Source organism: Mirounga angustirostris, unplaced genomic scaffold, assembly GCF_029215605.1.
Source record: "Mirounga angustirostris isolate CCGP_5_RB_7025 unplaced genomic scaffold, mMirAng1.0.hap1 SCAF_14, whole genome shotgun sequence".
Taxonomy (NCBI): domain Eukaryota; kingdom Metazoa; phylum Chordata; class Mammalia; order Carnivora; family Phocidae; genus Mirounga; species Mirounga angustirostris.
In genome coordinates this window covers 24,117,524-24,145,385 of record NW_026991722.1, presented here as the reverse complement: position 1 = coordinate 24,145,385, position 27,862 = coordinate 24,117,524, and the positions used below count along the sequence as shown (strand labels likewise).

At 48.3% G+C, this 27,862-nt stretch overlaps 1 protein-coding gene across 2 annotated transcripts in view; it reads right to left on the bottom strand.

Moving 5' to 3' along the window:
- MYO5B (myosin VB) overlaps nt 1-27,862 on the bottom strand; it is a 334,942-nt gene that overhangs the window by 88,662 nt on the left and 218,418 nt on the right. For both annotated transcript variants that reach the window (XM_054510300.2, XM_064577622.1), the window contains exons 11-16: nt 23,079-23,160; nt 22,430-22,570; nt 14,596-14,718; nt 13,560-13,643; nt 1,369-1,524; nt 428-525 (exon numbers count right to left, since the gene is read on the bottom strand). In XM_054510300.2, coding sequence (XP_054366275.2) covers nt 428-525; nt 1,369-1,524; nt 13,560-13,643; nt 14,596-14,718; nt 22,430-22,570; nt 23,079-23,160 — 684 coding nt within the window. The remainder of the gene's footprint in view (nt 1-427; nt 526-1,368; nt 1,525-13,559; nt 13,644-14,595; nt 14,719-22,429; nt 22,571-23,078; nt 23,161-27,862) is intronic.

Genomic DNA, 27,862 nt, shown 5'->3' with positions numbered 1-27,862 from the left:
TTTGAGGTCAAGGTTCCCCCCATGGAAGACATCTTCTCTGACCACTCCAGCTATCCTGCCACCTCCGAATTGAATATTTGCTATGAGACACAGGTACATCTACATTTACACACTTTTATGTGGTTCTCTGTTTGATTCAGGTATGCACACTCAACACCACTGTAAACTCCGTGTGATTAGGGAACTATATCCTCTCATCCTCTCGCATCTTTCTAGACAGCAGACAGGTGGAACTTGGTAAATGTCTGTTGGCCTGTGTTTAGCACGTAAACCATCTGTGAAGTGTAAGATCAACTATTCATCCTGCTGCAGACCACCCCAACCCACTCTCTTCCACCTGAACTTTGAAGGAAACATGAAGAGGCCAGGCTTGATCAGCCTGACTGCAGCCGAGAGGCAGCTGGCCAATGCCCGCACAGGCACTTACTGGAAGGGGAGCTTCTCGTCGTTTGGTTTGATGCAGCGCACGTAGTGTGGTGTTGTGGCATTCAGGGTCTCCATGAGCAGATGCAGGGAGGTACGGAACTGGAGAGACAAGAGTCAGCGCCCAGTTATTTTTAACATTCTGCAGATGTAGAATTAACAAAGGCCCAGAGATGGGTGGTGATGGTTGTTGATACCGTTATCATCATCATGAATCCAGGAAGGACGGGACAAAATTCAGAGACCCGGGGTCAGATTCTCCCTGACACTCCTGCCTTGCTGTAGGTCCAAAATCAAGGCCCTGCCACATTCAGGCATTAGGACTCTTTAAACTAAATGGGGGAGAGTCCAGCTGCTAACACATCTAACCCAGCATGGTAGATCAAATGAGATGAGAGGAGGTCAGTGCTAGGACATAGGACAGAAGTCATCACGGTGACTGGAGGCTGGTTATTCCTAAACCAGAGGCCGGGGAGCCCCAAATTCCAGTGCCTGGGCGTCCTGGAAGTTATGAGAGTAATGTGAAAAGTCTAGAACAGGCAAGTCCACTGCAAGAGAAAGGTTCGTGGCTGCCGGGCTGGACATAGAATCCCACGAAGACCCCACAGAAGGGGCTTCAGTTTTCTAGTCCCCAGACTTCTTTAACCCAACCTGTGGATTCTAGGACCCTCTTGCCTCCTCTACCAGGTCTCTGTGGTCCTATCAGGGGAACTAAATGCACTGCTTGGGGCTATACTCATCCCCTTTCTCTTTTCGGTCTGTTCTCTCTAGAGAGGGCTTCCCAGTGTCCTTCTTCAAAGAGGACATAAGGACTGAGCTGGGGGCTGAGGCTGCGGATGAGGAGGCTGCTCTGGACTCCCTCTGACTCTGCAGCCATCCTCCATCTGCAGACAGGCCGGCCTGGTCACGTGCATCCTGACCCACAGCGTCCTGCCAGAGGCTGACCTGGTGGCCCACAGTTTTCTTGTGCTCCTTGTTGGATGCTTTCAGGGGGGGTCTGGCGGAGCGAATGTTGATCTTTGAAGAAGAGCCCTTCCCAGATGTAGTGGTGGCAGGAACGGAGTCCTTGTCATCGTGAAACAGGTTAGCCACTAGTGGGAACTAGAAACAAAGACAGGAAGAACACTGAACACAAGATCTCTTGGACTTTCCAAGTAGCTTTCCAGTACATACCCAAGAGACCTGAAAACACACATCCATACACAAACTTGTACACCTAAGTCCATAACCACATTATTCACAGCAGTCACAAAGCGGGAACAACGCAAATATCAATCAGCTGATAAACAGAACGTGGCAGATCCGTACAACGGAATACTGTTCAATGACCTAGGGGAATGAAGTCCCCATATGCACGACAGCATGGATGAACCCTGGAAACATGCCAAGTTAAAGAAGCCAGATGCAAAAGACCATGTTGTGCATGATTCCATTTACATGAAATGTCCAGGGAACAGAAAGGAGTTCAGTGGTGGCTAGGGGAGAAGAAACTATAGAGTGTCTTTTTGGAGTAATGCACGTTTTCTAGAATTTAGAATTTCTCCTCTCTGCTCATCCTGAGAGGCCCATCTCTTAAGGCCCAGCCCTGCCTTCTCCATGGGCTTTCCTGGGTCACCCCCTCATGTCTCCATCATGCACCCAAGTACCAGCCGAGGTCTGTGCTGGGTCCTGAGCCCCATACTTGCTGAGCCTAAGGCCTTCTGGGCTCCCCCTCGATGGAGGAGGAGGGCAGGGAAAAGGATTAAAGGAGATAGTTCATGTAAGCATATAGTAGTGTGCCCAGCATATCATAAGCACTCAAACACTGCCAGGGGAATATACGTGAGAAATCTGTCCACATGGTAAATGTTTTGAGCTACAGAGGAAACTCAGAATCATAGAATTTTAGAGCTGGAGCACAGAGCATAAAGATCACCTCTTCGAGGGGCAGGTAAGGAAAAAACTCAGGGAGAAAGGACCCTCCAGAATCCTGCTTCCATCTCCATTTGTCCCAGCACCGGGCATGGTGGCCGGTATCAGCTCACCTGGGGCTGCTGGTTAGTGACGGAGCCAGGGCCAGAACCCTGGCTTCCAGATGTCCCAGTCAGAGCCCGTTTCAATATATAACGGTCTCCTGGTCTTTTATACCAGCAATATCAAGAAACTGGAAAGGCACATGGGTTTAAGATACGGTCCATCTCTGATGCACCTGTGCATCATCCTCCTTATTGGAGGCTTTTCGCAAGGTGGGGGGCTGGGATCTGGTGGAGCCAGCACTGGTCTTTGAAAGTGATCCATTCTCAGATGTGATGGTGGCAGGAACAGGGTCCTTATCATCACGAGAGAAGGAAGAACACATAAAAGGGAGCTTCATGAAACATCCCTGCAGATGACAGAATCCCATGAAATCTGTAGCAGGAGACTGAGGCTAAGGAAAGCTTGAAGGGCAACATCATCTCTATGGAAGGCTACAGGTTCAAGATGGCAGTGACAGTCCACTTACGCTGACATCGTCCTGCATTTAACTTTCCAGACCTTCCACAAGTTCAGTACCAGTTTAAAGGAGTACTTACTGAGCACCAAGCCAACAGCTTGGGAAGTAGTAGAATCCTATAAAGCAGAGACCCAAATTTCACAATTTAATGGCACACTCCCATCAGTACTCCACACATCAGTATTTCAGGGGTATTCAAAAAAGTCCTAGAAGCTGTGTTAGGCAACACATATGGGCTTTCTCATATTCCAACCCAGCGTAGGCCCCAGCTCATCCCTTCCTGCAATCAGACATGCCTCACAGCATGTCATCGTGATGTAAATATAAACATTTGAGGTCTCGGCATATTAGTATATTACAACATCTGGGAAAAGGAGCAAGATGGTGCTAGGGGCACCATAACTGTTCCAGAACCTGGGGGTTAGATCCGGGCGACTTAGTTCACTCAAAGGCGGTTTCCACAACCTTATTATGTAGCATGCTTGGGTTGCAAAGTGATATGACTGGGGGGTTGTAAAACATGCAGGGACCATCCCATCCCCTTGGGGCTATCTGCCATTTGATCTCCCCCAGGACATGGGTAGGATCAGCGGCAGTAAGTGCAGGCATTTTCTGTGCGAAACTAGGTAGGTGCAGATGTATTGCTCACTGAGCATCCCTCAGTTTGAGGACCTCTGCTATTCTTTGCATATTAAGGTAACTTGTCGGATTTCTGTAGGTCAAAGGCCTAATTTCACCAAGCCTTATGTCTGGTCCTGTGCAGAAATATCTCACAGAGAGGAGCACATAGAAGGTTATGATGATTAACGCTGAAGACCAGCACCAAATGCTGGTTCGAATTATGAGTAGATCTTCTGTATCAAGATTTCACACTAAAACAGAGGAAACAAAATACTTCCTCCTAACCTCACTCTTAGGTATTATCAGTTAACAGTTTTTAAGCCTTCAATTTGAGAGTCCAAAGTAATTGCATACCACAAGTCAAGAGTTTTATACCACACATTAGCTAGCCAGATGGATTACAAAGCAGTTAAACAACTCTGTGTGCACACACATGGGCATATGTGCTGGAGTCAACACAAACATTCTGTAAAGTTCCATTTGCACTCTGCACTTGTCGCTGATCACAAACACACCAGTCATCAGAAGCTCCTGACTTCCATTTTTTTTTTTTTTTTTTTTTTTTTTTACTTATTTATTTGAGAGAGAGAGAGAATGAGAGAGAGAGCACATGAGAGGGGGGAGGGTTAGAGGGAGAAGCAGACTCCCTGCCAAGCAGGGAGCCCGATGCGGGACTCGATCCAGGGACTCCAGGATCATGACCTGAGCCGAAGGCAGTCGCTTAACCAACTGAGCCACCCAGGCGCCCTCCTGACTTCCATTTCTTACCGCAGTGATCTACATGCAAATAAAGGTTGTGGTTCTTTAACTCCATGGTCTGGGTTTGCAGTTCAGTCTAAAAGTACCAACTAATGACCTTAAGACCAAAGATCATCTCGGATAAGCAGCTTAAGCCCATCCTCACTGTGACTGACATCAGCTGGTGACAACACCATAGCACTAGGAAAAGCTACCATATTCCTGAATAAGACACGCCCCAATCCCTGCCGTAGGCCCTTATTGTCAGCCAAGTGGCTTGGGAGTTCACCCCAGTGAGATAGTTTCAGGTGCCAACAGGTGACAATTCAGTTCCTATTTCAGCATTTTTGGAACTAGATCAACAACTTTTGTCCACACATGGTATTTCAAAATCATAAATACTGCCTTTCTCAAGGGGGAAGTAATTAGGCTGTCAGAGGAATAAAGATGACTCCGATAGGATTTTAAAAATCTGTGGCTAAAATGTGCATGTGCCAACATCATAAAAATGATAAACTCATTATTTCCACGTGCTTTCAAAGACCAGGAAGTAAATATTAGTAAATATTGTCAAGCAACTAGACGGACTGGTTTGTTCATTCACTCACCAATACTTAACTGACTGCCACACATCCAACAAATAAATACTGTGCTTGGAGCTGGGAACACAAAAATGAACAAAACCAAACAGAGCCTCTTAGGTATCATGAAGGTTATGATCTAGCATGGAAGGTGAACTCTCATCAATTAACCCCATAATTAAAAGTTTAATGACAAAAAGATGATTTCCTCAAGGAAATAAACAACAGATGCACATGACCGAATCAGGGCCCCAGGGTAGAAATCAGGAAAGGCTTCTCTTAGAAAGTGATGTTGGAGCTGGTGGGTCATTCGGGGGGTGGGGGGGTGGTGGTTAGGAAAGCATGTTAGCAAAATATCTGCATGTTCAGGGAACTGATATAATGCCAATACAGTTTTCGTACACATCCCGAGGGGGAAGCAAGAGGGACCAGCTCATGCAAAATCCTCTATTGATGATTTGGGTCTTTATCCTAAAAGCAATGTGAAGCCATTAAGGGTTTTTTTTTTTTTTTTTTTGGTTTGCGGTTTTAAATAAGAGCAGCTAACATTTATTGAGCACTTAGAATATACCAAGCATAAAATTCATTCAGTTCTCCCAATGACCACTTGGTATGACATCCCATTTTACAGATGGGGAAACACAGGCTCAGAGCCCAAGATCACAGAGGTGGTCAGTGGCAAAGCTACGAATCACATCCAGATGGCCTGGCTCCAGAGCCCACACAGTGGGTCACAGAGGGGAGCAATGACCAGGGATCTTTTGGAAAGATCACTCTGGCTGCAGCATAACAGAGAGCCTGAAGTCCACTGCACAGGAAGCTCTAGAGTAGTAAAGAGACAGAAGAGCCTATCACCTAGCGGATCTCTGGGATGTAAGGTACTACAGGACATGCACTGAGCTAGGGTCAGGAGACCTTTTAGATCCGACTCCACCACTTAATTAGCTGTGTGACCCATGGCAAACCTCAATCTTATTAGATTTAAAATTTCTCATCTGTAAAAATGAGCGAATTGAAAAAGGAGATACCTTTAAGTCTGACCTAAACTCCTACATGTTCTCCTATCTGTAGTCTCTCCCCTTTCCTAGGCGCCTTCCCTTCAACACGTAGCTATGTTCAAGTTCTTTCCATGCAGGACCATCTCCCCGTCCAGCTGGCTATCCCTGTGCCACGCCCCCCCATCTCAGGCAAGGCACCCGTGGACACCACCCTGGGTCGTCCCTTCTCAACCCCGATCCCCCCCTCCCTGCCATGCCGTGGTCTGCCCCCCACACTGCCTAAACCGACCCTGAGAGTGACTTCTGGGGACCCTACTTGCCAAATCTGGTGGCTGGAAGTGGCCCAGCTTCACTCTCGGTCCGACTTGTCCTTGGTGAAGGACCCAAGTCCCTTCTGGGAGGCCCTCTTCCCTGACTCGGCAGCTCTGCTTCCCTCCCACAGCTCTTTCCCGGCACCTCCCATGGGCCCATCCTCCTGCCCGTCTCCCTGCAGTGCTGCCGTTTCCCAGGACAGCATCCTCATCATTTGCCTTTTCTAACCCTCGTTCCCTGGACAGTCTCCTTCACACCTAATGGCTTCAACTACCCCCTTCAAGCCTGTCTCTCTAGTCTTGATGTTCTTCCACAACTACGATCTGCAGTTCCAACTATCTGCTCCTTATCTTCCTCCCTGTGTTCCACTGGAAACTCCAAATCTGACATGGCCTACATGGCCCTCACCCACCAACTGCCCAAATTTGTATTAGAGAGCCTGCCAACACCCTACTTAACCCCACATCCCCAAGTTCTGTCTACAGTCAAGTTCCAGCAGTCCTGAATCACCAGAACACTGCTGCCCTATGCAGCCCTTCCCAAGCTCTCCCAGATCACTGCAGGTGCTTAGAACCTGAGGGTCCAGCTCCAGACACACCTTCGTCCCAACAAATCCTACCCACCAGCCAGAGTCTTCTCCAAATACAAACCTTATCCAGCAACTCCTTGTGTCAAGACTCGTGAGTCCTCATGGTCTATGGCAGAAAGCCACCATCACACATGGTGAGAACACAGGGAGCGGCAAAACCAGGAGTGAGTGGGGGGCGCGGAGAGACAGCCTGGGCATAGGAAGGACAGTGGGGGCGGGGGGGGGGCTGATGCCAGAGGCACACATGACGAAGGGTCAAGTGCCCAGTCAGACTGCAGCGGAGAAACTCCCACAGGGAAAGAACCAGAGGCTAAAGGCAGGTTTGCATTTTAAAGACATCAGTGATTCATCCAGTCGGTTGTTTCTAAACACAATACTGACTAAATTGTAATTCACATACTTTCTAAAATGGATTTCCAAGACGTTCGAGTCAGGGGTAGTAGTTACCACATGCATGATGATACGGTTTCACGAGTCTAATTTACAGAAATCACTAATACTGGCTTTTTCTCTGAAAAAATCTATTAACTTCTAAGGTCAAGAGAATGTATTAAAGCTGCACACGGAACTCTGAAACCAGATTCAGCAGTGAGAAGACTTTAAAACTGGAGCCCCTTTCTCTCGTTTCAATCAGAAGCTCCTCCCTGGGCCCCGTGCTAGAATTTGGGAAAGAACACAACCAAGGTTTAATCTGGAGAATCTGCGTTTTATCTTAAAAGCTAGGTTTTAATTATAGGTCTTGGCTATTGAGACTGCGTTTGGAAATGATAGGATATCTGGGGTGGAGAGGGAGAGGAGTTTGCTGAGACATCAACTCTAAGAAAAAGCAAGAATAGAACAAACAAGAAATACTGATGGCTGTACCACCTACCCCATCTACCCACTGGGACATGGGGCCTGGGCTAGACAGGGACCTCCTTGTCTCAGCAGGGTCCCAACTACAGACCAACCTGAAGTCTCAATGAAAAGTAGTTACATGAAGCTGTTGCTTGACTGACAATTCATGCAGAAGAATGAATGTATGAGAATGTGTTTTCCTTAACTAACTCCAGTTACACTTTAGAGGCCCTGGGAAGTCTATTTATGAGCTGAGTGACCAATAATGCACAACTCCAACTCATCTGGGGGCAGTCCTGGGAAGCAGCATCCACAGGGGCCTTTCTGAAAATCTGCTCCCTCCAATCAGGAAAACACTCAGATGATACCTTCAAACAAACCAAGCACTTGCCTGATACCCTTTGTCACTTATGTGGTACTGTCTGCTATTCAAGGCTATGGATAGATTTTTAAAAGCCGGAAGCAAATCTATTTGAAGAGGGATTAAAAGAAGTATGAAAACGCTTTTTACAGACCATTCGATAGTTTAAGAAAAATGTCAATTGCAGCTATATACATATACATAGCTGTTACCTTGGAAATCATGTCTGTTTACTTCTGTAAGAACACAAAACACCTTTCCTTTAGAACAGACGCACGAAACTAAAATAAAGACATGCTCGAAGAACCATTTGATTGGAATCTCTTGCCCAGAACCTTATCTATGAAACCTGGCTGCAGACCTAATAAAAAATACACTTCCTTTTCGGGCAGTTCTTTCACATGGGTACTGCTGCCCTTTGGGGGAAAAAAGCTCCAATTTTTAGGTACAAAATATTTTGTTTAAAGAGGTTTTAAATGGGCTTTGGAGGAAAAGTCTCAGCACTTCTTTTCTTTTGTTGTTAAAGACAAAGTTGGACTTTCCTGTATTGGAAAGGGGATGATATGGTTTTACCAACTAAAAAGTTCTTATGTGGTTACTATTCTAAATATTTTTGGAAGTTTTTTTTAACTACCAACGCCAACTGATCTTAAATAGGAAGCACTTCAAACGCCCTTGAAAGTGTTATATGAAAAATAGGTTTAAAAATACTTTTTAAATTGGAGTATGATTAACAGCAGCATATTAGTTTCAGGTGTACAATATAAGGATTCAACACTTCTATCCGTTACTCAGTGTTCATCATTAAGTGTTTCCCTGATCCTTTATTTCATCCCTCCCCTCACCCATCCACTGAAGAGAGAAGCTATTTGCAAGTGATATGGGAACCCAACATCAAAAATAATCAGGTTTAAAAAATTTAAAGAGGGGTGCCTGGGTGGCTCAGTTGGTTAAGCGGCTGGCTGCCTTCGGCTCAGGTCATGATCCCAGGGTCCTGGGATCGAGCCCCATGTCAGGCTCCCTGCTCAGTGGAGAGTCTGCTTCTCCCTCTCCCTGCCTCTCTGCCTACTTGTGCTCTCTGTCAAAGAATAAAATCTTTAAAAAAAAAAAAAAATTAAAGATTCAGAGGGCCCAGTTTTCCAAAGAAGACACACAAATGGTAAATGGACACATGAAAAGATGCTCAATATCACCAATCGTCAGGGAACTGCAAATCAAAACCACAATGAGGTATCATCTTACACCTGTGAGAATGGCTAAATGAAAAAACCCAAGAAATAACAAGTATCGGCGAGGAAGAGGACAAAAGCGAACCGTCACGTACTGTTGGTAGAAATGCAAACTGGTGCAGCCACTGTGGAAAACAGCATGGAGGTTCCTCAAAAAATTAAAAATAAAATTACCACATGCTGTAGTAATTCCACTACTGGGTATTTATCCATAGAAAATGAAAACACGAAATGGAAAAAAATACGTTTTAAAAAAGCAAATGTATTTGCTCAAAGTGGAATGTGTCTGTGACCCACAAAGACCACACGAGTGCGGAAACAACAGACACACATACAGTGTCATTCCTCGAGGAGTTGAGGTCAAGCCGAAGTCGGAGGGAGGAGACCCAGAGCACATGCATCTGGGCCTTGTCTGAGGTACGCCACTGTGACTCTCGGACCTCAGGGACTGCTACGGCCCAGGGTAGGTGGCCTTGGGCCAATACGGTCTCCTCAAACTCTGTACCAGATTGGTCTTGAGATCCCTTCTGCTGGGATGAGTGGAGAGCCAGCCTCAGGACTGCCTGCCTGGGAAACACCACCCAGGATGGTCCTGGCTGCCCAATGCTTACTGACAAACTCCACGTCCATTGCTTGTCACTCTGACCTACACGCAGTGCTGCCCTGGCATAGGAAATCTTAAATATGTGCTCCTTTCGGGATTCTTTTTTTGGGTAAAATATTGTTTTTATAATAAACACTGAGAAGGAGAAACCTCCACTTTTAGTACCTAAAACAAATCAGTCTGTTAAGGACTTAAAGTTGTGTTTTAAAGAGGCATTTCCTAAGTCTCCATTTATAGCTCTCCAATAGCTGAGAAAGCAATTAGCTATGTGATAACCTCTTAGTATAACTGGCTTTCCTAATTACATTCTCATTAACACTGTTTTATTTCACTGCTCTTGGTGGGAGTGCTTTAAACATCCCTTTGGCTGGTAGGCTACATGGGAGTCTTCCATCCCATACCGCTTAATTATTCACAATGATTTCTTAATTTCTTATCAGGGGTGTCACACAAAAGAAAAAAGCTAATAGGTGTCCCATAAAATAAAAATGCTTTAAGTAAAATTATGAATTTACATATAGGATTTGAGATTTATCTATGCTCAGGGAGATGAAAAACATCCCAAGAAATGGGCACTAACTCCATGCCCCAGGGCCTTGTATCTTTCTAGGTCTTTATTTTACACTCCAATATGGAGTTGGAAACATAAACCTCATAGGACTGCTGTAAAAACAAAGTTTTACAGATGATACAAGCTCAGTGAACAATGAGCTTCAAAAACGCTACCATGACAGGTGCTGCCAGACAAGTCCATCTGTCCGAAGGATTTAAATAAAGCACAGTGAGAACCACTCTTTGATTTATAGCTGCAGTCTGCGTCGGGTCCGTCTGCGGGTTTACAGGGACCTGGTTTTGATCTTTGCTTTTTACCTTCTGGGATTGTCTGCAATGGGCTCAGGGTGGAGAGTTCTCAGCCATCCTCCTACTAGGGTCTGGTAGACCTGGAGGCCCCTCCTGGTTCATCTCTGAATGCTGTGAGAGGCTGGGATGGGACTGCAGGTTGGCAAGAAGGTCACTGGTTCTTAAAAAGATTAGCTGGTAAAGGGGAAAGCTAGTGTGTGGCAGGTGGGTAGGGAAGAGAAGGACCGTTATCTTTTAAGAGTAGATCCCAGACCTATCTTACAGTCCCAATTTAGGAAAATCTACAGACTTTTAATGTGCATACTCTTTGAACCATCCACTTCACTTGTAAAAATTTACCTGACTGATGTAATTGCACAAGCGAAGATCTATGCAAAGGGCATTCATTACGGCCTTATTTCAATTAGCAAAATATCAACTGTTTAAAAAAGAGAAGAGATACATAGTCGTGTGGAAAGACAGCAAAGATCTAAGTGAAAAGTCAGAGAGAACTATGTATAATGTGATTCATTTCAAATCTTACAAAGATGTACCAATATGCTTGAGTATGCAGAATGGTACCTGATGAAAAGGTGGGTCAAGGAATGGCAGAGAATGCTTTTAAAGCTATTTAAATTGATGAGTCTGTATTCATGTCTAATAAAAACCCAGGACCTCCAACCTAAAATGATACCCCTGTACAGAAAAGAGCTAACACAGCAAGCTTGAGACTGCTACTCCTGGAAAGGCCTTGGCTGGGGCCTGGGAACTTGGATTTGGGGAGGGTTTTCACCAGACTCTGGTAAGAATGGTTCACTGGGTCCGAATGGTTTATGCAAACAATATGGTTTACGCTGAACACCTGCCTTCCTTCTGAGAGTCTGGAATTTTGGTATATGCTAGGCAAAGGGTGCCTGTGTAACTGACTCCCCATAAAAGCTCTGAGCCTTGGCTCAGACAAGCTGCCCTGGCCGATACTTCACATGACAACACCCTGCTGTGGGAATGAAGCACAGGGGTGCCGCGCCTTTCCCAGTGGCTCCCTTCCTGGGAGCGTGGGCCTGGTTTCCCCCTGGACTTCACCCCACGCACTGTTCCTTTTGTTGGCTGCTTTGTAGCCTTTTGGTCTAATAAGTCACAGCCTCAAGTGTAACTATCTGCTCAGAGGTCTTGGACTCGTCTTAGCAAATAATTGAATTTGGAGGTGGCCTTGGGGACTCCCAACAAATTCTTTTTTTTTTTTTTTCCATACTACCTTCTTGACCTTCACAGCATTACCAAAATCCACGGGACTGTAAGATCCAAGAGGTTAACTATATGTATTCATTACCACTACATAACACACAAATACCCAATAAAGGGGAAAAAATGTCTGTTACTAATCTGCTGGAGAGATTCCTCTTTTACTTTTTAAGATTCCTGAGAGACACTCAAAACAAAAATCAATACACCGGCAGAACCAGACACTCTCTCCCTCACCCACCCCTCCCTTGTGCTCTTACCTGAAAAGAGGAACTTAGAACAAGACAGTGAAGTTTCTCAGCCTCTGAGGCCACTGTGTCACTCACAGAGGAGGCCACAGGGCTCTAAGCATCTAAGAAACAACGAGGCAATGTGTTCCAAGAGCTCGCGCCATCCACTTCCTCTCTCCCCACCTCCCCTTTTGAAGAATGCAGAAAGTCCTATGACCCACCATGAATGACAGTGCCACAGACTTGGCAAGCCGAGGGGTTAACCTTGTGCTGAATCCCAAAGTGATACTCACATTTACCCAGATTTCCCTCAAGGGCGCCTCATTCCCAGGTGTTGCAGATCTCCTGAGAGGACCCTGAGCCGCCCATATGCTGGTACTGACTCAAAGCCGCCCTAAACCCATCGCCTGGGGCCATGGGATTTAACGGGCTGTACTCGCCCTTCTGTCCTTCGGTCCATTGTGCCGGGTGTATTTTCTCCATTCCGGCATCTTGCCCTATTACATTCATCTGAAGCTTATCACCAAGAGCCATCAATCTGCAATTTCTAGTGTTATCAGGCCCCTGCAGCCAGTTCGGGAGCAGGAGGTCTGGGAGAAAGCCTTGCAAATCCCGGAGAGTCCCTTTCGGGGTTTTCTTGGAAGGGCTGCCGCCGGCAGAAGCACAAGCATCGGTGTGTCGGCCCTCGGGAACCATGGTGCCCAGACCCCCCCGCCCAACTGGGCCCTCTCCCCAGGCCTCCCCTCATTCCAGCAACCGTGTGAAGACCTGCCATGGACAGCCCACTAGGCTGTAAGCGCCTACAGGGCAGAAGCGGTCTTACCCACCTTTGCCTGCTGCTGGCTGTGTCTGGGCCAATGCCCACAACACAGGCGCTTACTGTTTGTTTACTGAATTGGTGCCTTGTTTCCTCTGCCTGTAGAATGGACACAATCTTTCTATTATGCTCATGAGAAGGAAATAAATTCTGGAGATAAATCTATTTTGGACACTATTAAGTGTCCCTCAAATCCTACCCTCTGTTCCACTGAACTTTTTGCTTATAGGGAGGTTCTGTAGGTGCTACACAGAAATGAAATGTACAGATGCCAGGATTTGAGGGCATCCAAGTAATCCTACCACTTGCAGGTAAGAGAGGACGACAAATGACTGCCAGTAACGTTTTCCTTGCTACACTCACTGCTGTCCCCACTCCTGACGGTCACCTTTCTCGTGCCCCCACCCCTCACAATGTCATTCTATTAACTGGTATCTTCCCCAGTTGCCCCTGTCCTTCACCATCTCCTGCTTTCTCTCCCCCACGGGGCCATCCTCAAATGTTTTCAGATGGAAATAATGTACAAGCCCCTTCACATTCGCCCTGCCTGGCATCTCTGCCTTCCCCCACGCTCCAGGGTGGGGCCGACGCCACCCACACCCAGGGCTGCTGAGTCCTGCTGTGGACGTTTGTGCTCTAACACCCCACCCCTGATGCCCTTTACCTTGCTGGCCTTCAAGATGTTGATCTGCTCTTCATACACCGTGTCTCTGTTTTTCTCCAGAAAACCATCTGAAAGGTACTCCACCTGGGGCCCCAGAGGGAAACAAAAACAGGAGTCAAGTGCTTCAACCTGCCCAGGCGCCTTCCACAGCTACCTGAGCACCTGAGTCCTTTCATCTCATCCATACAGTGTTTTCTGACGAGTGGTGAGTAGCTGGGAAACCCACAGATTCCCCATTTAGAACGCAAACCCAAGATGTGATCAGGATTTATATAGAGGAAATTGAGTATTCATTTTGTGGAAAAACATTATTTTAAAAAAGGGGTTCCCGTAAGATGACCTAAGGCCTCCTTTGGGTGCTGAAAAGGCTATCAAATTTTGTTTTTGAAGATTTTGAGAGAGTGCGCACGTGAGCTTGTGTGCATAGGGAGAGGGAGAGAGAAAAATCTCAGACTCCACACTGAGGATGGAGCCAGACTCGGGGCTTGATCTCACAGCCCTGAGATCATGACCTGAGCTGAAAGCAAGAGTCAGATGCTTAACTGACTGAGCCACCCAGGTGCCCCTGGAGTCTGCATTTTAAGGAGACCCCAGGTGATTTATGTGCAGATTAAAATCTGGAAAGCATGGGCTAAGGCAAACAGAAGAGAAATCCATGCAGGAAAATTCTGTGTTCACCAGGCCCCAGGAAAGGAGTCACCCAAAGAAGAGCGCCATTCTGTTCTCATGCTTGCTTTCTCTCTCCGGGGTAGACTCACAACTGTTTTACGTGCTCCTGTCCTCCCAGGAGACCCTCAATAAATATTTGTCGAGCACATGATTGGGGAGCTGTAGCCGCCCTTCCCACCACCTGGGGCTCTGCCAACGTAGTGACAGTTTGATGTATCACAGAGGGCACGTGGGAGGGAAAGAGAGGGTAGACAAAGACCCTAAGAGACTTTCAGGCCACTTGAATTCAAGAGAGACCACTCCCTCTTAGCCCTGAATCTCTGTAGGGTGGGGCTCACAGAGCACCCAAGCCCACGGAGAGACTCACCTTATCAGCAAAGTGGACGACAATGAAGGCCGTGTTGGACATGCGGGGTTTCTGGAAGTGTTGGCTGCCAGAGTGCCGGTCATAGAGCTTCTGAGCCCAATTCTGGTCAGTTCCTTTGGGAACCTGCAGAAACACGTAAGAGGACAGAGTGCTCTGTGAAGAGGAAAAAGCAAGCAGAGAGCCATGGCAGAGGGAGATGGAGTCCACCAGTAAGTCGAACTCACGGGGCTGGACCCTAGCTGGACAAGGAAAACAAGATTTGGCCACAAACGCTTTGGATGCCGCACAGCCTACTCTCAACCCCGCTGGGTGGGCTGGCTCCAGTGGTGTCCCTAGGAATGCGCTGAGCCTCAAAGAATCTTCTGGTTGACAGAGGCCGATAGGGTTAGAGGAGCATCAGTTTGGAGCCCAAGGTCACAGGAGCTGCGTCAGAAGGAATCTGAAAATGTGTCTTCCCTCCAGGTGGGCCCGTGACTTCAGCGTCATGACTGCCATGCCCACCACTAGCTCCACGCTCCTGCTCACTCAGCCCAATGCCCGCAGCAGGAAAGCCCACCCTCTGTGCTCATCGAAACACCACTGTCCAGGCTCAGCTCAAGTCTGCCCTCTTCTCTGAAGGCTTTCCTGGCAACTCTTGATCTCACTTGGAATTCCTCACAATTAAGCTCTTACAACATATGCACTAATACAGTCCATCATTGGGTTTTATGTATTGCTTCATTGCTACAAAGTGTAAGCTCATTGGGCTCAAGGAATTCTGAGGGCTTATTTTATTTATTTATTTATTTATTTATTTATTTATTTATTTATTTATTTATTTATTTAACCTGCCCCTGAAGGAACTTGGAATTGGGTTCTGGGCACACACTGGGTATTAAGGACCTAGTGAATGAGCTATGCAGTACTTTCTCTGCCCTCCCCAAGTTTAACTTTAGAAGTTTCACTGCATTGGGGCACCTGGGTGGCTCAGATGGTTAAGCGTCTGCCTTCGGCTCAGGTCATGATCCCGGGGTCCTGGGATCGAGCCTCGCATTGGGCTCCCTGCTCAGCGGGAAGCCTGCTTCTCCCTCTGCCTCTGCCTCTCTCCCTGCTCATGCTCTCTCTTTCTGTATCTCTGTGTCTCAAATGAATAAATAAAAAAATCTTTAAAAAAAACAAGTTTCACTGCATTAAGCATTCTGAAGGGCAGCCCCTTTCAGCACCTTCAGAGCTGGCTTCAGAAGTGAAGCAGCAACTTACTTTGTTGAAAATACAACACAGAGTCACTGTAACCACCATTCAAATCGTCCAGGATGATGGTCCTCCTCCAGGGGGGAGGTGTGCCCTCCGCTGTCATCCTTGAAGACCACTGCACACAGCCGTTCCTCAGTTACGCCTCACAACTAGGCCTGCCCTTTATTACTTTATATTGTACATTCGGACGAGGCAGGGTTGAAGGTGACCCTTACAACAGCCATGTAAAAAAGGGTTTTGTTTAGTAAACCAACAAAATCTGTGGCATAAGAAAAATGCCTACACACTTAAGAACAAATTTCTAAGTAAGCAAACCAGATTTTTCTCCATATTCAATTTAGTGTGACCATTATTGAATACCCAGTGCTAAGTGCTGTAGGTAATTCAAGAAAAGAAAACTTTTTCTTGACAGAGGCTATTAATTGTGTTGAGCAGACAAAATACACTGGATTCTCAGCACTCTTATGTACACTGTTTTCTTTGGTCTTCGAGCATTCTGTGTTTAGAAACGGCAGGTACAGGGGAAGGAAAGGATCAGCCGCGTAGGGCTGTTGGAGTTGAGGCCAGAGGACAGGAACCCAGCAGACCCACCAGTGGCAGAACCGGGGCAGACAGAACAGGAAAGGTAGGATGTGAAGACAAGACTCACTTAGGTCAACACACTTGCCAGCTTCCAAAATCATCTTGTCCTGACAATGAGAAACTGGACTTCTGTTAGTAGACCTCGTAATCCTACATCTTCCCTAATTCAGCCTGGCATGAATCAGTGACCAAAGCAGGAAAACGACATGTACCCATATTTCCTGACAAGGGCATTGTTTCTTAACCACCACCCTCAGCCTTCTTTGAGGCTCAATGGAAAGTAAGGGCCAGTAGGAATTAACAATTAAGATTCTCAGATAATATTAACAGCGAATGCCCATGGCACTTATTATTGGTCAGTTCTCCATAATTTTAGATATATAGACTCATTTAATCCTCACAAGAATCCTATCAGCTAGGCACTATGTTTATACAGTTTTACTGATGAAGAAATGGACACAGAGAGGTTCGGTAACTTGCCCAAGGTCACACAGCTGGGAAGCAGCAGAGCTGGGGTTCAAACTGGGCCAGGTTGGCTCCTGGGGCATATGCTCCCTGCTACTGTGCTTTCCTGCCTGACAAGAGGTTTAAAAGCAGCCACGAAGATGGGGTTAGATGGAAGGCACTTATCTCCAAAAAAGGTTCGAACCAAGCATAGGAAGAAGAAAGCAAATCTTATATTTTGATAAAATCTGGATTGTGGTATCAGTAGCTCTGGAATGTGCTGAATCAAATCCTTTAAAAAATACTACACGTGGCCTTCCTCTCTTCTCAAAATAACATGAAGAGGAGCCTGGATCCTAGCTCTGTCCTCATCTGCGTGGGGACTACCCCTCAGAGACTCAGTTCCCCCGACCGTTGGCCACTGGTTGAATCAAAAAGTACAGGTTTGAATGCATATGAAATGCCCAGAATAGGCCAATCTTTAAAGACAGCAAAAAGAGAGGCTGCCTAGGGTGGTGGGGAGAGGGGGAGTAACTGTGGGGGAGGGGCTCTGCAGGAAGGGGGTGGGGAGTGAGTGCAGGGGCAGGGGAGAGTGACTGCTAATGGGTTCAGCTATTGTGGCACGACTCTGAACAGACTGCTAACCAGCGATTGTAGATTTTCAATGAGTGAATTTTATGGTATGTTAATTGCATCGCAATAAAGCTGTTAAAACGCATTAATGCCTGATTTTACTCTTTGTTATTGAAATTATAAAATTAAAATAAGGAAGAGGGCGCGTCCTCAGGCTCCCCAAGCCCCTCTCCCCCAACAGCCTGCACTATAAGCCCAGGGGCTCAGGGTCACCAGGGGCAGAGACGGTGCCCTCTCAGACTCCTTCCTTCGCTCCTGGCTGCCACCCCCAATGCCTGTTCCAGGATTTTACTTTTCCACCCTCACAAAACGCCCCTCTGTGCGCTCAGCAAAACACCAATTCCAGACCAACCCAACTACCCGTGGGTCCGTCCTCACACCTGGGTGTCTGAGACCACATGTCAACTCCTCTCTCCTTCATCAAGTCCTGCTGGTCATTTAGTATCATTCAGTATTACTGCCAAAAAAAAATGCCATCACGTTTCACCGTGAGCGGGCATCTCTGTGGATGACGACACTGCCCAGATCTAAGCAGGGAGCTGGCCTCAACGACTCCCCTCTCCAGGGCTGGTCTCTGAGCTTCCCTGTTGACAGGACAATCATTCCCCTCCTGGCCTCACTCTCTCCCAGTGTCCAAGCCGCCCCTTCTTGCACAGGACGCATTTCCTCGAGGGTGCCAACCAAGCGGGAAATCCGAGGCCTGCTTTACATCCAGAAACTCCCGAGCATCCACAGCTGCCAGCCCCTCCTCCCTACACTTCTCCCCACCTGGGGCCTGTGCACTCACCCCTGCCTCCTGTGGCCACATCCACCTGCCTTTCCTTTCACCAGCCTCCTGTCACAGTCATGCCTGCCATGGGGGAGGGGGTCAAACCTACCACCTCTGCTACCTCATCTCATCTCCCCACTAAGTCGCAGAAGCTAAGCTGCTGCCCAGACAGCTCCCCGACCAAATTCTCTGACCCACAGGCTTGCTGCCAAAGGCGGGGGCCCCCCGGAGCCCCTGTGCACCTCCCAGCAACCCTTTGTCTTCCCTGCCTGGACCACATGAGGAAGCCTCTCTCCATCTCTCTTCTCTACCTTGCTTCCACATGGCAGTCGGCGACGTCCATGAGAAATTATTCACATCCGATCACACCTGTCCCTGCCGCCCAGCCCCGAGTCCCCGGAGCCTTCAGAATCAAGTCCAAACGCCCTCTCTGGACAGAGCCTCCCATTCTGATGGTTCTTGCTTTACCAGCTTCACCTGCCACCACCACGGGGTCTGGACAGTCCGGGCCACTTCAAGTTCTCTCGGTGTGACACTCCCGTTGCGCAGAACGGCACCCCCACTTCCAACCTCTCTGCTTCAACGGCCCTTTGGGGGAGGCTTCTCCCTACACCACTTTCTCCTCAGTCACCTGGTCCTAGCGTTCCCACTCTGTCACCGTGGGGATGGCTGCAGCGCTTACCTGAGCCCTCGAGGTGCGCTGCGTGAAGGGCAGGGACCCAGGCCGTCACCCAGGAATGCGGGGTTTGCCGGGCAGGGGCACAGCAGAGGTGTGAAGGCCCCTTCACCTCCCTCCCTCCCCGGTTTCAACCTGTTCACAAGCACACAGGACAAGGAGACCTCCGGGGCAACGGACCATGAACCCTTGAGCTTAATACCGAGTAAAGTCTCCTGCGAGCGGGCTGGACCCAGGCGAGGAAGCAGAAGGGCCTTCCGGATCCTGCCCCTCCGCTGCCTCAACAGCGAGGTGCAGAAGGTCGGCCCCCGCTGCTGGCTCTTCAGGCCGGCTCCCTAAGGCAAAGGAATCCTACTCACCCAGGGCAGAGCCTGCCTCCTGCCTCGGGACGGCCCTGTGGGTCCCCAACACGCACTCCCCAAACTGAGAGCGTCTGTAGTGCTACTCGCAAGCATTGCGTCCAGGGGCCACGGTATCGCTTTCAGAAAATCCCTGCTGATGCCAACCTGTCACTTCCGAGGAACCGCGCGCTGACCTCTCCTGTCCCATCAGCCCTAACTCGTGGTTTCCTCCGAGAGCGAGGGCAGAGAACACCCGGTCTGAATGTGGGGTACGTCGTGCAGCAGCCTTAGAGAGCACGGGGGACGGGAGAGGTTAAGAGCAGCCTGGAAATAAACATTTCCTGTAAGCAAACACCCTGTGTCCTGCCCCCTTGGTTACTGACGGAGCGGCTGTGGTTGTGGTGTGGACGGGGGCTGACTACAGATCCAGGACTATAAAAAAGCTTTTCCACCTGAAGGAGCCCTGGGTGGTTTAACTCCTGCTCCGTGAGCACTGCTGCAGCTGCAGGCACCCATCAGGGGCTCCGGGGCCACCCCGCCTCCCTATTTCTAATTTAAATCCCAGCTCACTGGCTCTGCCTGCCGCTGTGTGTCTTCTCCAGGAAAAGTGATTTTCCCAGTGGCTGCTTTTATAGCACGAATCTAATCCTTCACGTGGCTTTGTGTCCCGTCACATGGGGGTCACAGAACCCAATTCTTCACGGTGCAGTCCCCATTCTTCGTTCTCATTCTGCAGCGTGCGTCTGAGCCGCAGCGGAGGAAAGGAACTCCGTCTGAGGCAGCACTGCAGTCCCACAGGACAGTCCTGAGGGCCACCACGTCGCCTAGGTATGGCCAACTCCGGGGGACCCCCTCCCCCACTAGGCTCAGAGCCAGGGCGCTTCCAAAGGGTGCAGCAGGCTTCCCTATTTTGTAGCGTTGGGCTCATTGCAGTAGGATCTCCCTACAGGAAAACACACCCTTTTAAGGCGTAGAAGGCCATGAGGTCTGACAAAGGTCCCGCCTCCTGTTGGTTCACCCTCTATCTGCTCCGAGCCGCCGTATCACATCACACTGAATCACTCTCAACTCCCAGAGCACTTAGCTCTGGGAGGAAAAGGCTCCACACCGGGGTTTTGTAGTCCTCCTTAATGAGGTGCTCGCGTTGCCCACCACTCCACTTTCCCGCTGAGGATCTCCCACCACCCTGGGAAGCACCGGCTCCCAAGCCCGTAGGACTCCCGTTTCCCCTGGCTGGCTTGCCTCCCACCCTCAGGACAGCAGTCTGACCTCCCTGCACCTGTGTTCCTACCACTCTGACTTGACATTCCTGGGACCTGTTCCCATGGGCAGTGGCACCCCTCAGATCCTCAAACCATAAGCCAAAGCAAACCCACCCCACGTGGTCCTTGATTGTCTGCTAAAGGCAGGATAAATCACTGGAAATCAATTAGGCAGCTGCTTGATTCACAGAATCCATCATCCCGAAGCATTAGGCATTTTTCTAAGAGGTGTGTGTACACAAGGAAGGGGAGACCATGCCCCGGGGCTTTATGTGACAGCGCTTAGAAGAGCTAAGGTAGAGCAGTGCAAGATAAACCACCTACTTCGTGTGCCTCCTCAGAGCCTCATCGGGTTGTAAGCTTCACCCCTGGTGAGGGGACTGAGGAGCTGGAGTCCTGGAGCCAGGGCCCGGGGTGGACACAGGACACGGTGGTGCTTTTGGGGCTGGGGTGTGGGGCGGGAGGAGAAGGTTGCCGATAGGAGCACGCATGACACTGGAGGAGGGGAGCAGGGCCCCACTGAGCATCAAAGCAGGCTGTTGGCAGTGGACGCTGAACCCAGAGAGTGAGTGGGGACCACAGGGCACGGGGAGGGGAACAACACTCAAGAGTTGGGGCCATGATTTCGGTCATTTAGCCAGCTGTGCTCAATGCAGGGACCAGTGTCCTATCAGCTTTACTGCTACCTCAACAAGCTGAGCACGCCTAGGCACACGCCTGCCACACTGAGAAATGAGCCCTGCCGGGAGCTGACTCAGGACAAAGCCCACAGCTCTAAAGCAATGCTAAAAACTGTGAGGAACGAAGATGCACAAGACTGTGGATTTCAGCATATTTCACTCCCTCTTCTACTGTTCCATTAACCATTCCTTTCTACTGTCAAAGACAATGAAATATGAGTACCCTCCGAGAAGGGAGGCACCTCCTTCTCCAAACCATCAAGCCTCACTCAGCCCTTCACAGGCAAGATGTGGGAGGCCAGAAAATAAGAGCAACTGGGTTTTTTCCTTGCAATACCCAGAATCGTGTGGTTTATACACGTTTCGATGTGAGTTTCCACTGCTGGAGGAATGTACCCTCTTATCAGCAACCAGCAAACTGGGTGAAATGCTGAAGATCATCGGATCCAACCCCTACTAATTCATAGAGCAGGAAATGGAAGGCCAAAGAAGTTAGGTGATCAATAAAACCCAGATCCTCGGGGCACCTGGGTGGCTCAGTCAGTCAGGCGTCTGCCTTTGGCTCAGGTCGAGCCCCGATTGATTGGGCTCCCTGCTCAGTCGGGAGCCTGCTTCTCTCCCTCCCTCTGCCCCTACCCCCCCTCCCCCCCCGCTCATGCTCTCTCTCTCAAGTATACAGATCTTAAAATAAAACCCAGATCCTCCTGCCCCACATTTCCAAGGCTGCCTGGCTCTCCCCATGCTGGCCATTCAGGACATTCCTGTCCTACAAAGTAGAATCCACAAAAACCTAGATGGGGGGAACCTATGGACCTCATCTGCCACCAAGCTTGCAGCTCTATCACTCATAATGCATCTGGCATGACAAACATGCCCCTGGGCTCTTGATCTTCACTCTCTGGGGATGCCTGTCTAGAAGTTGGGGTCTTTCTCTCAGTACCTAGGATATCTGGGGCACCAAATCCACACCACCGTTCTATTGTGTCAATCCATACCATCCATTCTCTGCCAAGAGAAGTACACATTCATCAACACAGCTACCTCCTAGCGCGTAGAATGGACACCAAAGTTTCTCTCTGCACGCTACAGGTGGGCTAACTGCACATGCAATCCCAGCTGAGACCTCCCATGCTCCCTTGCAGTACACAGCTGTCCCCGGCACCTCCCCCAACCCTGGAACTGAACTCATACGACGAGTGCATCATCAGTTTTACCTTACACTCTTCATCCAACAAGTCCAAGATGCCCAGCTTTGCTTCTATGAGGTCAATACAAGGTTGATTATCATAAAAATCAATCAAGGTCCAGGGGATCTGCTCCTTCATATATTCTTCTTGCTCTAGTTTGAATACATGCTACGGTAAGAAGCGAAAGGTCAAGGTCAGTGAACTGCAGGCACATCCCGACGTTCATCTCCCCTGAGCTTCAACCACATGAGCTTGGAGTCCCAGAGAAGGGTGTATACCCATCAGAAAAGGTTTGGGCACTAAGTCACAGTTGTGACTGCAGAAAAGGAGCTAGGTTAGGTGACCCCCATTTCCATGTGAGCCCTTCTCTAGAATACTCTAGTAATCAACTGGCTTGCAGTTCGGCAAATACCCCAGAAGCCCAGGATCAGGAGGCATGGGAGTCAAAACCAAGGGGAGGATCATTTACCCTCTCAACCCAGCTGCCCCATCCAGACTTCCTCCCAAGCAGCAGGGACTGCCTTCCCAAAGCTGGGGCACCACCAAGACACCAAGAGAAGGTTGGGGCGGAGCTAGCGCCCGCTGACACTGGGTAGAAGAGAAGTGCCCCAGGCTGTTGCTCCCAGGGCAAGATGTATCCCCACCCCTACACCCCAGGTCCAGGAGCCGAGCCTACCGAGTTGAATTGCTGCTGCAGCTTCTCGTTGGCATAGTTGATACAGAACTGCTCAAAGCTGTTGACCTCAAAGGTCTCAAACCTGCAGAATGGAAAGGGAGGACAAAGGGGCATTCGTCTTACCGAAGGAATCACTGGAACTTCCAACAAGGCCACTCTCATCTCCTCTCCGCCCCCAACCAGCTCCACCCTCAACTCCAGCACAGAAGTCCCTCACACAAGCCTGGGAGGGGGGCATTCTGCCCTGAGGGGGTACCTTTTCCCAATTCACACAAAGGCCCCTCATGGGCTGGCAGGGTCCCCCCAACCAACACAAATGACTCGCTATTCAACCAATCCCCTATTATAGGACATTTTGGTTCTTTTCCGGATTTTTAGCTGCTATCAATGCTAGCAAATGTTGTATATATATATCTTTGAACTCATGATTCTTTCTATGGGACACTATCATCCTAGCAGAATCACCATGTCAGAATATGGTTTCTTAAAAGGTAGAAGGAAATTAACTTCCAGAAAGGTGGAACTAATTCATGTTATCACCCCACACCCGCCCCAGCCTCCCAATGCACGCAAGTGTGTCTGGTTGTCCTAGTATTAGTTAAGGAGGTTTTGGTTTTTGAATTCATCTTCATGAAGTTCGAGTTTACACACAATTCGATGACCATCAGATGTGCAGCTTAGAAACTGGCAGGAGGTGGGGAGAACTGATTTGGGGGAAGGTGTATAAGACCCAAGGCAGGAAGTCAGGAAGGCAATTATTACTGCAGTAATGATCCCAGAAGACCCAATCGGGACGTGACTTAAGCTGGTGGTGACTGAGTAATGAAAAAGGATCCAAAGACACTAAGGGAAGGAAAAATGAGAGGGCCTCAAGCGACCAATGGGGCACGGAGGCGAGAGTCACTCCCACAACCGAACAGACGTGGTAAAGCTCGCCAAGCCAGAACAGTCTAGCAGGATCAGCGGCGTTAGCTACAAATGAGTGGGGTCATTTTGTACACTGGGCAGAGACATCAGGCCAAGGCAGTGGAGGGGCAGAAATGCAGGAGGAAGAGGAGGCTTCTCCTCATTCACACCACTGTTGGAATGAGCACCTACTGAGAGCTCAGCCCCCAGAAGCTTCAGGAACTCTCACTCACTCAGTGCCACAACAATGCCATTCTACAAGTGGAAGAGACTAAGGCATGGGGAGACTGAATAATCTGTTCCAAATCAGAGTCAGTATGCAGAAGAGCCAAAATGTGAACCAGACTGTGATTTCTGAGGGCCACATTCTTAAGAAAAATTTCATTAAGGGGAGAAAAAGATCAGGGAAGGGCAGTGGACAGGATACTTTCCAGGAGCAGGAGTATCAACAAGGCACCTGGGGGGGTGGGTTGGTGGGTGGGGGGCACAGGCTTCAACCTCCCCATAACCTTAAGTTTTACCCCCTCATTCTTCAGCATAGGCAAATGAATTTTCTCAATCTCATATAAAATTATGCCAGTCTTCCCCAATAGATTGTACTCCCTAATTACCACTCCTAGATAGAAATGTCGGCGCTGCGGGCTGGTGGTATTGGAGAGGCAGCACCCAATACAGAACAAATGCATCAGCCAGCCAACAGGGCCATGTCAGTGCCCAGAAAACATCAGGCTTCTCCCACCTCTCGCGCCCACCTCCCCCACCAAGGTATGAGACATGGAGAAGTGGAGAGTCATTTTGAGATCAAAGGAGTCAACTGTTTGGAGATGACCATATTAAAAAACAGCCTTTGGTCATACCCACATAGGAGAAATAATTGTAAGTTAATAAAAGAAGATCAAAGATGCGATGTCCAGGTAGGAGCTGCGCTCCAGGCCATGCAAGAGAGGGCACTGTGCCGGCTGTCCTGCTGCACTGGGGGCCCCCTCAGTCCAGGTGATGGCCCTAGACATGGAGTTTTGTCACTTAGAACCTCACTTCCTCCCCCACCCCCATCACACCCCAACACAGGTTGCTGACACCAGCAAACCCCCAGAGGAAGCTTAATAAAACCTACAGGAAAGATAAGAGTCACCCTAGCAACTGGCCAGATAATAGCGATCGGGTGTTCGCGCAGGGCTTGGACTGAGCTCCACAGATAAAGGATTCGAGAATCTCCCACTTGTCATTTCTTAAAGGTTTATGTTGGTAGCACTCCACCAAGAATATTCTTATTAATTTGAGATGGCCTAAAATTAGCTCACAATTTCCCTATTTCTAAGATAGGATCTGGTAACAATTCCTCTGCCATCTAGTGTAATTACTGTCATGTCTGCTGAAGGGCCAGAGATGAATGAGGGGTCTGGGGAGCTTGGACACTGTCTAAAAGATAACAGACCTCAGAAAGGCACAGCCAGGGAGATAGGGCAACTTCTCTACAATAGGATTATATCTGTAGTAATTCTTCCCATCACCAGAGATGATTTTTTTAAATAAACACAATGGATCAATTTATAGTTCACAACATTAAACTGTCACAAAGAAATTTATATACTAGAGGGAATTGGATTTCTCCTGTACAATCAATGTTGAGAATATTTAGACCAGAATCCTTGGGTGGGAGAAAGGCAAAACAGAGTAAGACTTGATGCTGAGACCCAAGGTCTGTATTCTTGGTGGTACAAACATCACCCCTACCTTCACTAGCCTCCTATCCCCGAAACGTCGAAGAGGATAGAATTTCCCTCTGGCTCTGCTCCAATTTCAGGGTGTGGTAAGGGCCACAAACGTCCCTAAAAATAAGGTAGTGTCTGCTGGAAAGTGAAACTGCAATAAAAGGAGGTCAACCAGGCCCTCTGAGTTAATTATTAACCTCCACAAACCTCTTGCTCCAGAGCAGAGGCCATGCGAGGCTTTTAAGGGCTGGGAAACAGCTCTTCCCCTGGAGCATGGCTCAAAGGAACCCAGCTTCTTAGCTCAGTCTCCTCTCTCTTACCAAGACCATGCTCTACCCTTCTACCAAAGGTCAAATGACGAAATATGGGTTGTAGGCTGGATATAGAGCGGGGGCTGCCAGGGAATGATTATTAAAAGTTGGACAAGTCCTGTCCAGGACTTTCCCTCCTGAAGCCCATGAAACTTCACAAGGGCACCCTGTGGTCTGTTCACGAGGCCAGCCCCTCTGATCTCTTTACTAAGTAATCTGGGGATGCTGGCCATACCCTTGAACTCTGTTCTTATGCTTCTCTGCGCCTAGATGCTCCCACACAGGATTTGGTCTTCAGGTAGGGCACAGTACTAGGTGCTGCTCACATCCCAAGGCCAAGAACGGTTATTCTTCTGGAGGACCGAAGTCCCTTTACTTTGCAGTGTGTTCCAATTCCCTGCTCCTCTTTGTGCCAGGAACCCCGGTGTGGGACAGAAAAATGCCGACCATATGGAAATCCTCTCCCAGCCCATCAGTCAACTGTCTCAAGAACTGCAAGGGCTGCAAAACAGCTATCAGGAAGACCACAGGAACCCAGTATATGCAACCTCCCAAGGAACAGAGATTTGGTGCGTTATAGGACTTTAATGGTGGGTGAGCTCATAGGGGTGACAGCACAGACAGACAGAACTGTGACTTTTATCTGAGCCTTAAGAATATGTATGGGTGTCTGGCTCCAGGCACACTCCCAAGAGCTAGGTCAGAGAAATTCTGGAAGGTTGAGATGGACTTTAGGGCAATCTGAGTTACAAGGCTCTCCCAGGAGACTCAAAGATTCCAGGGCAAACCCAATGGCTTCAGGGATCTGCTAGATCTGACAATACTGGGGCCAGCCATGTATGTTTACACTGAAGATGACATGTCCAGGGATCTTCTCGGCTGCCCACACCTGGTCCACTGTTTATAGGCTGGAAGGAAAATGTCACTGACTTTTCCCCCTCCATTCACCACAAAACCTTTTCATACTGGTCAGAGAGCAGCTAGGTAGTCTTCTCTGAATAACTAAATTGGAACTATAAAATTAAGTATTTTGAAGATGGAGACCAAGAAAACAAAATATCCATTAAAATGAAGGCAAACAGTGGGCCTAAGAAATTTAAGATATATTATTAAAGGCAACTTAGGTATAGTAGGAAGTATTATATACAAAGACCTCTTACAACAACAAAAAGCAAACAACAAAAAATGGGCAAAGGACTTGAACATTTTTCCAAAGACAATATATGAATGGCCAAGACGCATATGAAAAATGATCAACATCACTAATTATTGGAGAAATGCAAATCAAGACCACAAGGAGAGATTAACAAGTGTTGTCAAGGATGTGGAGAAATCAAAACCCTTGTGCACTATTGACAGGAATGCAAGGTGGTGCAGTCACTATGGGAAACAATCTGCAGGTTCCTCAAAAAGTTAAAAATAGAATTGCCATACAATCCAGCAATCTCACTTCCGGGTATATGTTGAAAAGACGTATTTGCACACCCTTGTTCATTGTAGCATTGTTCACAACAGCTCAGAGGTAAAGGAAACCCAAACATCCATCAGCAGAAGAGTGGGTAAACAAAATGTGGTGTATACACACACTGGAGCATTATTCAGCTTTAAAAAAGGAAATTCTGTCACAGGCTGCAACACGGATGAGTCTTGAGGACCTTGCGCTAACAGAAGCCAGTCACAAAAAGATAAATGTTACAGGATTCCACTTACATAGGCATCTTAACGTAGTCCTAAGTCACAGAAACAGTGTTGAATGGTGGTTGCCAGGGGCTGGTGGGAGGGGAAAAATGGGAGCTGTTCAATGGGTATAAAGTTTCAGTTTTCCAACACGAAAGAGCTCTGGAGTTCTCTTGTG